The 10,803-nt window shown below is 61.4% G+C and overlaps 1 protein-coding gene across 1 annotated transcript in view; it reads right to left on the reverse strand.

The window, feature by feature from the left end:
• PLCG1 (phospholipase C gamma 1) overlaps positions 1–10,803 on the reverse strand; it is a gene marked incomplete at its 5' end in the record, with an annotated part of 34,236 nt that overhangs the window by 4,699 nt on the left and 18,734 nt on the right. The window contains 21 exons of the mRNA XM_013008674.3: positions 23–119; positions 250–353; positions 846–923; positions 1,465–1,645; positions 1,745–1,864; positions 1,936–2,136; positions 2,257–2,444; positions 2,525–2,626; positions 2,709–2,831; positions 2,941–3,109; positions 3,701–3,821; positions 3,921–4,006; positions 4,083–4,201; positions 4,318–4,419; positions 4,500–4,572; positions 4,747–4,781; positions 5,006–5,089; positions 5,183–5,267; positions 7,542–7,589; positions 7,709–7,802; positions 7,954–8,106. Coding sequence (XP_012864128.2) covers positions 23–119; positions 250–353; positions 846–923; positions 1,465–1,645; positions 1,745–1,864; positions 1,936–2,136; positions 2,257–2,444; positions 2,525–2,626; positions 2,709–2,831; positions 2,941–3,109; positions 3,701–3,821; positions 3,921–4,006; positions 4,083–4,201; positions 4,318–4,419; positions 4,500–4,572; positions 4,747–4,781; positions 5,006–5,089; positions 5,183–5,267; positions 7,542–7,589; positions 7,709–7,802; positions 7,954–8,106 — 2,363 coding nt within the window. The remainder of the gene's footprint in view (positions 1–22; positions 120–249; positions 354–845; positions 924–1,464; positions 1,646–1,744; positions 1,865–1,935; positions 2,137–2,256; positions 2,445–2,524; positions 2,627–2,708; positions 2,832–2,940; positions 3,110–3,700; positions 3,822–3,920; positions 4,007–4,082; positions 4,202–4,317; positions 4,420–4,499; positions 4,573–4,746; positions 4,782–5,005; positions 5,090–5,182; positions 5,268–7,541; positions 7,590–7,708; positions 7,803–7,953; positions 8,107–10,803) is intronic.

The following is a 10,803-nucleotide window of genomic DNA, read 5'->3' on the forward strand; positions in this document are numbered from 1 at the left end:
GGGGGGGGGAGAGCGCTCTCACCTCCCTCTCGGGCTCCAGGGCTGCTGGGCTGACCAACTCTTCCACATAGTTTGATGGGAACCACAACTGCTTCTTCCCACCGTAGTCCCCACGCCACCTGAGGGGCCACAACCATCCTCAGTTTGGACCCCAGTCCTAAGCCAAATGGTGGCAGGTGTCTCCAACAGGCCAATGCTCCCAGCAAAGCCCCCCTGCCAGCCCGGCTGAGGCCCAGGACCCAGGCTCACCAGCCCCCCTCCTGCTTCTCCACGTTCTGGATGATGGCGCTCTTGGTGAACGTCAGCTCATCCTCTCTCTGGGCCTTGTAGTCAAAGAGGGCTTTGACCGCGCACTGTGGAGGGAGAGCACTCGCTCATGCGGCCACTCCCTTCCACGGCCACCCGGCCAGGGGAGGCCCTCGGCTGCCAGCACCCGCCGTGTGTACAATGCAGCTTGTTGAGTCACCAGGAGGCCCCGCAACTGTCTGCAGGTACAGTGTGCCTCCTGGGCCTGGTGGGAAGAGGGTGCCTGCCCATTGAGGATACAGGCTCCCCCACCCACCCACCCCTGAGAAAGGAAACCCCATCTGCCAGTGCTCTGGAGCAAAGGGCAGTGAGTAGTTGGGGGGCCCCACCTTGGGACAGGAGGGTCAGAGACACCCCCCAGGGACAGCTCGGGCTTGGGTCAGCCCTGGGGACTCATGCGCCAACCACACACACCTCCTCAGCCTTCTCGGCCCAGGAACCCACAAAAAGCACCTAGCCACAGAGACTGCAGGTGGGTCCCAGGCAGGGCAAGGCTGCCCAGCAGCTGGGCCCTCCTGTGCCTAGAGGCTGAGGGGTACCTTGAAAGTCGGCATGGGGTTCGCCTCCACGTAGAAGCCAGGGTTGCGTCCTTCGTACAGGGCCCCATAGTCTGGCTCCTGGGGAGGGCACAGGGGTGTCACTGCCCCCGCATGGAAGAGAACAGCTGCTGCCATCGTCCCCGCAGTACTTTGCCCAAGGGATGGACTCGGTGGCCTGCCTCCCCCTCTTGCATCTCCCCCTTGGAAGTGGTTTGGTTCAGGGGCCCACACACTGACCGCCAGACCCACAGGAAGCACTGCCCCACATCCACGTCACCACTGAGCCCCAGGCCCCTGGACAGCACTCCCGTCCTGACCACCCAAGGTCAGAGATGACTGGGCTCTCAGCCAGCCAGTCTCCCTGCTCCTTTCTAGCCACAGCCAAGCGTCTGTGTCCTGGGCACAGGCGACTGCTAGACTGTCCAGCCACGGCCGTCCTCACAACACCCCGCGCCCGTTCTGCCAGCCCAGCCTGCGTGTAGGCTTCCCCTCCTCGAGGACGCCCACTGCTTGATGCACTCCCTCACCACACATGGAGGCCAGCCTGGGCCACCCGGAGCTTCAGGGCCTGCTGCTCCCGTCCCCCCAACGCCCCGCCCCTCCCCTCCTGTAGCCTCACGGCGGTGCCGATCTTCTCCAAGGCCTCCTCATTGATGGGGTAGCGCAGCTTCATTTTGCGGTACAGAGGGTGTTTCTCGTAGTAGCTGATGAGGTCCACGAGGCTGTCGAACTCCGAGTTCCCCAGCATCACCATCTGGCCCTCCTGCTGGACGCGGCAGTGCTTGATCTTGCCCTCTGCCCTGCAGCAGAACAGCCGGGGAGGGGCGGGGGGTGGAGTGGTCAGGGCGGCCCAGTCCCCCAGCCATCAGCACCGCTGTCCCCGGGGTTGTGTCCCTTACCGGAAAGAGATGGCGTAGGAGTTGGGCTCATTCCGCTTCCGCACCAGGAAGGCCCCGTCGCGTGGCACCCGCATGAGCATGTGCTCAGCCTGGGCTCGGGTCAGGCTGGCATGGTACCACCTGAGGAGGGATCCGAGTCAGCCCTGGCCCCATCCCAGCCCCGCCCTGCCCCACCTGGGTTCCTCCCTCACTCCTTGCTCTCGTGGGCGTTGGTCTGCGGGACGGGCTCCGAGAGGCGCATCTCAAACTCGTTGCAGCGCAGGGGCACCTGCTGGTAGTGTGTGATGAGATCGTAGAGGGAGTCAAAGACCAGGTTGTCGGTCAGGAAGAACTTGGGGGTCCCCGCGTCCTGCCGTGAGTGGATGCGGCAGTGCTGGACCTTCCCATTCCGCCTGCGGAGGGGGAGAAGTCTCAGACAGGGAGGCGACTGAGGGAGCCCAGTGCTCCCCATGCTCAAGTCCGGGGAGCGCTGGGAGCAGCCCCCACATGCACACCCTGCCCGCATGGGCTACCAGAAGGACAGCGTGTAGTCGCCCACGAAGGTCTCGCTCTCGCGCACGAGGAAGGAGCCGTCGGGCGCCCCGGTCTCGATGCAGTACTCAGTGAGCAGGCGCTCGGCGATGTGGCGCCCGTCCCGGCCGGCCCCCAGCTTCCCGTGGAACCACTTCTCGTTGGAGTGCAGCTCTGTGCTGCCACTGGCCTGTGGGAAGCAGCACAGATGTTCCTCGTGGCCTCCTGCAAGGGGGCGCCGCCCCTCCTACCCGCACTGCCCCCCCTCACCTCCTTGGGCCCTTCCTCATCCTCATTGCCCTGGTCACTGCTGGTCTCCTCGGAATAGTAGATCTTGCTGCTGGTCAGAACGAAGTAGTGGGGGTACCACTCCTGGAACAGGCCGATGGGGCTGTGAGTGGGAGCCCCTGCCGGGAGCCCGCAGAAACGCCCCCGCCCACACGCCCAGCCTCACGTGGTTCACGGGGTCTTCCAGATAGAGGATGCCATTCTTGATGGAGTTGCTGATGTCGTTCTCCGAGTACATCGCGGACGTGGGCACCTCCTCGTAGGCACTGCCCTCGGCCAGCTTCTTGTGCTGCAGGAGATTCAGACCATGATGCCAGCCCTGGCCTGGAGGCGCCACTGAGCACGGAGCAGCAGCCTGGGAAGGCTGACGGGAAGTGGGGACTCACTAGCCCCCTCACCTTGATGAGGATCTTCCTCTTGAGCTGATTAGGTGAGGGGAGCCCGTCGGCAGAGATGTCCACAGGCTTGGTGAGCAGCGTGTCCCCGAGCACCTTTCTGAAGTACTGGGCCATGTTCCTTTGCTGGGCAATACTGCAGTGGTCCTCAATGGACAGGATGACCGGGTACCTGTGGGGAAGGGCCCGACATGGGGGACACGGACCCTGGGATACTGGGGTGCACGGGGTGGGGAGGGGGGCTCAATCCAAGGAGCCCTCTAAGATGAGATGCTAGCCGCCAAGGATCTATAGGCACCCTGTCTCTAGAGGAGTGACCCCAGGCTGTGGTGGGCAGCCTGAGATGGCCCAGCCCCAGAGATGGCTCAGCAGTGAGAGAGGGTCATCCGTGAAGAGGGAAGATGAGACCTGACTTCCAGGCAGCTCAAAGTGTGGTGACCCCATGGTGAGGTGAGGTGAGAGAGAGAGCAGAGAGCCCTGGGTTGGTGGGAAGAGGAGCTGAGCCAATGGGATGCAGGAGACAGGGCTCTGGGTGGAGGGAAGGCTAGGGTTGGCCGGGTGGTGGCCTGGGACCACGGTTAAGAGCTCGTGTTTGCGATGAGGGGGGCCGGAGGATGCTGGAAACAGCCTACCTGGGAAGCAGCAGCTCAAGCAGCAGGAAGCAGGAGGGGGAGGGGAGGAGCCAACAAGGATGCAGGTGCTGGCAGGAGCAGCAGATAGCAGGGGTTGGGGACAGGGTCCCTCTGGAGTCCTCCCCACTCACTCCGAGGCCACAAAGGCATGCTCCTTGATGGTGTGCAGGACGTCTGAGAACTTGATCTTGGTGGTCAGGGTGTGTCCATGGTAAATGACTGGCATCCCATCCGGGCCGTCCCAGCAGTCCACTGGGGGACATCAGCGCTGTGGTCACCCTGAGGTCACCCGCAGGCACACATCCCCTCCTCCGGCCTCCTCCCTCTCCCCCAGCCCAGGCCCCCACGCACACTCGATGCAGCGACAGCCCATGCGCAGGCAGCGGGCGTAGGCTTCCAGGGAGGACTCGCTGGAGAACTGGTCCCCAGTCAGGTATCTGCACACGAGGAGAGGCAGGTGTGGCCTCGGGCCCTGTGCCCTCCCCTGGCCCCTCTCCCATGGCAGGTGCTCACGTGTTATGGGAAGAGGAGATCCAGTAGTGGGAGAGAGGGTTGTTCATGGTTTCGGGGCACACAGCGTCCAGCTGAGAGTTCCACACGCTGTTCTCCTTGGAGAACAGGAAGGTGACGAACTAGCAGGGAGGGACAAACACAGAAGAGAAGCGACCCTGAGCTGGCACTGCTGCCCACTGGCACGGAGGCCCCTCAACAGAGACCCGTCCTTGCGAGGGTGGGGTGGCCCACTGACCTCGTCCAGGGAGAAGGAGGGCTCCCCGATCTCTCGCAGGGGGTCCCGGAGGAAGCTGAGCACAAACTCCTGCACCTGCAGCCGGTCCACTGCCCACAGTTCCTGAGGGTGGAGTGGGTGCAGTGAGTGGACAGCACTCAGGGATGCCCCCAGCACCCGCCCTCACCCCAGCTGGGCCGTACCCCCTGGTACTCGAGGAGGAACTGCTGGAACTCTGAAAGCGACACACGGCAGCGCTCCGGCCGCTCCCCGGCCCTGTAGGGAGAGAGGCGGAGTGCCTGGGGGTCCCAGGGCCCTTAGGAGGCAGGGCCCAGCCCAGCTAGGGCTCCCTGCTCCTATGGCCTCCCGGCTAGGTCTTGAATCCCCCCAGAGAGGGAGGGGCGATGAGAGCCCAGGGGACACCCCCACGCTCCCCGCTGCAGACCAAACCTCAGGGCAGTGGCTTCCAAGAAGGGTAGGTCCATCTGCAGGAGACATAAGCAGGTCAGCGTGAGGCCCCGTGAGAGAGGGGGGCTCAGCTCAGGAGGGGAGGCAGGGCAGCAGGTGAGGACAGGCTGCAGAGAAGAGCCTCACTCCCACCCCCACTCCCACCCGCCGCAGGCAGGTAGCAGGGCAAGGCAGGTGGGGCAGGACAAGGTAGGTGGGGCGGGACAAGGCTGGAAGGGCGGGGGAGGAGAGGCTCATGCACCGTCTTCTGGGCGCTGTACATGAGGCTGCGGTACAGCTGCGCAAACTGCCCGTAGCTGATATCCCCACTGCGCTGCTCCAGGTCCTGGCAAGGGACAGAGTGGGGCACCAGTCAGGCCACAAACCCAGGGCCTGGCCTTTCCCTGCCCGGCCCTGCACACATGTCCAGCGCCCTCACCGTGAGCCGCTCTCGGAGGAAGCGCATGTTGGGGACCCGGTAGTTGACTTGGGACAGCATGTTCTTCAGGTCCTTGGCTGATATGCTGAGGGAACAGGGTGTTCACGGCTCACCCTGGAGCCATGGGGGAGACTGCAGCAGAAAATGGGGGGCCCTTCTTGTGCCCTGCCCCTCAGCCCTGTGGGGTAGCCCATCCAGAACCAGGGAGGCAGACTTGCGGGCAGAACTCACTTGCAGGTCACCCCCAACCCCCTACCCCAATGAGGGCAGCTCAGCAGGGGGTGCTGGGAAGTGGACTCCTAGCACCTGTGGCCCCAGCCCCACAGTGCAGAAGGGATGGGGGGTGGGTGACAGGGGGCTGGACATCCTCAAGCAAACACAACTACTGCTAACTGGGCATTTGCTCTGGGTGCCAGGGAAGGTGTGCAGTCAGGGCAGGCATGAGCCTGCCTGCCAACATGCCCTTCCCAGGGTCTCGATAGGGCACTGGTGGCCCCGGCAGCAGGGCAGAAAAGGAGAACTCTCTCTTCTGCATGGTGCTTGGTTGAGGGGAGGATGGGCACACAGGGAAACCACACCACACCACGCTCTGCAAGCATGCTCTTCCCTGCCAGGGACCGGGCTAGGTTTTAGGGCCCATCTCAGCCCATCCTCACAAGCACCCTAGGGCCAGGGGTTGCAGGCCCTCGTTCCCAGCTGTGGAAGCAGCTCCCCGCCTTCCCAAGGTCTCCATTCCTTCCTGCCTCGCTTCCCTCCCCCGATATTAAGGCTGCTCGGAGGAAATGCCCATGCTCTCCGCCTGACCCTGTGTCTCAAGCACCAGCAGCCTCCTCACGCTTCATCCTGGGGTAAACGCGCCATTAAACGCCTTCTCCCTGGCCTTCCAGAACACTGCTCTGCTGCCCCCCATGCGCTCCCATCCAGGTTTTCTGCCCTTTCCTGAGCTGTGTCTGCTCCAGCCCCCACCACTCCTCTCGGCACAGCTTACCCACGGGTCCACGGCACCTCACGGGCATCTTACAGCGTGGCATGTCCCTGAATGAACTGTGCTCCACGCAGGCTCCCACCTCGAGATGCTCGGCTGCTCTCTCTCACCCCAAAACCAATCTCCTGCAATTCCCACCCGACTCTCCTTTAGATACACACTGGCTCAGAGGGGATGCTGACTCATAGCGACCCCACCGGGTAGGTTAGAACTCCCTTTCCGAGAGCAGAAAGCCCTTATCAGCCCGACACGTAACCACCACGCCCCCCAGGGCTCTGGCGCACTCAGAACCCCACCACCTCACCACCACGGTTGTCCCCCGCCCACCCTCACCAGCTATGCTGGCTCTTGCCCTGTTCCACCCACAGCAGCCGGAGCGACCCACTAACCCTGCATCACCCCCCCCCCCCCAGGCTTCCCATCTCCCTCGAGCAGCAGGGTCGAGAGACCCTGACCAGGCCTACAACTCACAGCCTCCAGGGCTCTGGGCCTCCTGGCCCTTCGGCCTCCTCTTCTTGCCGAGCATGCCAGGGTTGCTTCTGCCCACGACTCCCTGCCCTAGAGAGCTCTTCCCCAGGTACCGCCCAGACTACCACCTTGCCAGCTGCCTCAGCCCCTGCAACTCCCCCGCCTATTCCCTACTTCATTTCTCCCCGTGGCACCCACCATCGCCCAGCATTAGCAAGTTTGTTCGTTTCATTTATCACCTAGCTTCTCCCTTTAGTCTAGAGAAGGGGTCCTCAAACTTTTTAGACAGGGGGCCAGTTCACTGTCCCTCAGACCGTTGGAGGGCCGGACTATAGTTTTAAAAAAAACTATGAACACATTCCTATGCACACTGCACATATCTTATTTTGAAGTAAAAAAACACACGGGCAAAACCACCCGGCGGGCCGGATGAATGCCCTGGGCGGGCCGCAGTGTGAGGACCCTGCTCTAGAACATGAGTGCCGCACGGGGGCTTCCCCTGCTCCGTGGACTATCGCCAGGCACTCGCATAGGCCCGTGGACCCTGCAGGGGTCAAGTCAGGATATGAACTGCCACTTCTGCTGCCCCCTCCCCGTCCCTCAGCTGCCACCAAGACCTCGAAGCTGGAGCTGGATGAAGCCCGCACCCCCGCCCTCACTTACAGGAGGCCCCGAGCTGGCATAGTCCAGCCCCACAGCCTGCCTCCCAGTCCTGCACTTCCTGCTCTGCCCACGTGTGGTCACTCTTGCCAGCTCACCTGTGTCAGTGCCTTAAGGACCACTTCTGGCCTCAGCAGGGTCAGAGGGCTTTCTGCAGAAAGGCACGTGTACCAGGACCACCCCCACTCGGCAGGGGTTCCCTGGCTGCCCCTCCACACCCAGCTGGAGCCTGAGCTGGGCACCTACCGGTCCTCCCGATTCCGATCCACTGAGTAGAACTGCTTCCGAAGCCACCTGCAGAGAGAACCTGGGGTGAAGGGTTGCTTCTGGCCTGGGGAGGGGCTCAGTAGACAGGGTATAGACGCACAAGCCTGCTGGCCCCATGCCTGCCAGCGTTTCAGGGAGGCACTCACCGCTCGATCTGCAGGGGCGTGGCTGCCTGCAGTGTGTCCTCCATCAGCCATGTTAAGCCCTTGATCCACATGTTCACTTCATCCTCAGATGTAGCTGTGGGCAGCGGGGTTGTCAGCTGAGCCGGGGCCATGCCCCTCCCTGGACCAGGCATGGCACCTCCCCTCACCCCCAGAAGCACACCAATCTGCTGGGATGTCCTGAGGGGTCCTGCCCTGCCCCCGATCCCAGCCCTGAGGCGCCCCACCTTGTAGGCTCAGGGTCTTCAGGCGGAACTCCATGCCGTACAGGATGACAAAGCAGTGTGACTGCTCTGGCCGGAGAGCAGGGTCCTCTTGGTAGCGATCGAAGTCCCTGGAGGTCTTCCCCGGGCGGATCTCCTTGATCTCTCGGATGTCGACTAGGAAGGAGGTGGAGATGCCGAGATGGGGATGCAGGCTTTGGACAGGGTCAGGACAGAGGGGCACACAGCTAAGGCAGCCTGCAGTCACGGACACAGTGGGTGGGAGGCTCTGTCCTGAGGCATCCCCTGTGCCCATCCTGACCCTCTCCATCCCAAGGAACTCAGCTGGCTGCAGCAGGAGGCAGTCTGCAGGCTGCCCTGTGGCGGGCACTTCCTGACACAGCGTGCCGGGTCACCAAATCGTTAAGTCTGGGGGTCAGGGCTGGATCGGGTGGCCTCAGGTCCGAGAGAGGAACCTGGCTTGGGCTCAGAGAACTCTGCACTCCCGGAATGAATGGTACCGCCCCTAAGGACAGCCCAGCGCATCCTGGCCCTTCCTGAGGCAGAGGCTAGCCCAGAGATGCAGTGGTCACACCACCTATGATCTGGGACAGTCTCCCTATCCCAGCCTGCACTCAGCACTCACCCTTGCTCTAACACTAGGAGGGGAGGGGGCGTCCAGAGGCTACAGCACAGACAACAGACCTCAGCACTGACCCAAGGGACAGCGGTGAGCACTCCTTTAACCTCTCCAGGCCTCAGACCAGCCACGTGTGCAGCATAGGGCCTGAGCTCCCCCCTTCCTCCGTCCCTCCCCGGGGCTCTGGGAGGGCCTGGAGCAGCCATAGCTTGGCCCCTTTCATCATCCATGAAAGGGAGTGACTGACAGTAGCGTCCTCAGGAGGCTGATGGGTACTCAGTGTTGTACCTGGCACAAGGCCCCTCCCATGACAGTTCCATCCTCAGCCCTGCCCCACTGGTTCTGGCGAGGGTCCCGGCCACACTCCTACCCTACGCTGGGGATGCCTGGGAGCCCGGGCAGAGGGCAGGTACTCCAGCCTAAATACAAGGGGGCTTCAATATGTTGGTGGAAAAATCCCGTTCTCTTCTCATCCCATCTGTCCATGGACGTTTTGAAGACCCTTCATAAAGAGATGGCAGGAGGATCAGGCCCAACAGAAGCTTGGCCTAGTCAACAAAGATGACAGGACACTCTCTCTTGGATCCGGAACCCCTTGGATCGCGGACAAGCCTGAAGATTCAGAGCACCTGACTGGCCAGCCCCCACCCAGAGGCCTTCCTACCCCAAATGCACTGCAGCTGCTGGAATGGCAAGGGCCTGTGTCTCTCCCTCCTCAGACCCCATCCCAGACCCCCTGCCACCATCTCAACTGTCCTCAGTGTCCAGTCCATGGCCTCAGCCAGCCCCAGACCTGTCCTCCACCTGAATGCCCCCCGCCCCTTACTTCTCACCGATCACCCACTGTCCCACAGAGTACCTTCACAACTCCTCTACCACAGCCTTTATTACTCCCACCAAACAACCTTTCTCCTGACGGGGCTGGGTGAGATCATGACTCAGCTGTGATTGTTACAGGGTTAATGATGGGTGCCAGCCTGCTGGGTATAAAAGGAGCCTTCTCAGAAGCAGGAAGGGGGAATCTATCAGCAAGAGACAAGGGACAGGAGAGGAGTGTCCTTGGGACCCCAGGGCCCTTGCCATGAGCCTCCCTGACCCAGGAGACAGCTGTGACCCCAGAGGGGCAGCAGCAGAACCAGAAGCCACCCAGCGGACCTCCCAGCCCACGGAGCAAGTATAGCTGAATGCTCTGGCTTATGGAGTGAGGTGCCTCTGGGCACTTAATTGGGGAGCTGGGTTTTGCCCCTTCACAAAGCTCAGGCTGAGTGCTACTGGCTTGAGGCTTAGAGCCTTTGGGCATGTACTGGCCAAAGCCCTACAAGAACTTTGTCACATTGCCTGAGCAGGACAGAGGCCAGGCCCCAAGGCTGAGAGCCAGAGAGGGGCCTGCCTGCAGGCCCAGTAGAGAGGAGACTACCCTGACTGGACAGCTCTCTCCTGAGCATGTCTCCTGGACTGTAAGCTGGTGCCATCCCTAACCAACCCCATCGTTGGGAGTACCGCCTGTGGGTTCTGTGCCCACTGCGGTAAACTCCAGAACCCAGCTGAACAGTAGGAAGTGCTGTGGGGAGCCAGCTGGTGTCCAAAGGAGCTTAAGATGAATGGAGATGGGTGCAGTATAGCACCGACGAACCACAACTTTCCTCTGGTTCTTTAATGCTTTCTCTCCCCACACTATCATGACGCCAATTCTACCTTACAAATCCGGGTAGACCAGAACACATACACTGGTACAGATAAGAGCTCACCACACAGGGAATCCAGGAGAGACAAACCCCTAAGGACTAATAATGAGGGTAGCAATACTAGGAGGGTAAAGGAAAGGGGCAGGGGGAGTAAGGGGGAACTAATCACAATGATTGACATATAACCCCCTCCCAGGGGGACGGACAACAGAAAAGTGGGTGAAGGGAGACAGTGGTCAGTGTAATACATTAAAAAAGGAGCTGATACAAAGGGCTCAAGTAGAAAATGTTTTGAAAAGGATGATGGCAACATATGTACTAATGTGTTTGACACAATGTATATGGGTATGGGTTGTGATAAGAGCTGTAAGATCCCCCAATAAAATGATTAAAAACAAAAAAGGATGGTGGATGTGGAGGTATGTCTGCTGCCTGCCTTGTGGCACTCAACCTTGGGAGCTGGGCATGGTCAGATGCGGCCCCCACCCCTTTAGAGAGCCACCCTTCCTCAGCCTTCTGCATCTCTAACAGTGTCAATGCCACCCCCCC

The sequence above is a fragment of the Echinops telfairi genome, unplaced genomic scaffold, assembly GCF_000313985.2.
Source record: "Echinops telfairi isolate 266 unplaced genomic scaffold, ASM31398v2 ScPeMD7_5592;HRSCAF=6446, whole genome shotgun sequence".
NCBI lineage: Eukaryota > Metazoa > Chordata > Mammalia > Afrosoricida > Tenrecidae > Echinops > Echinops telfairi.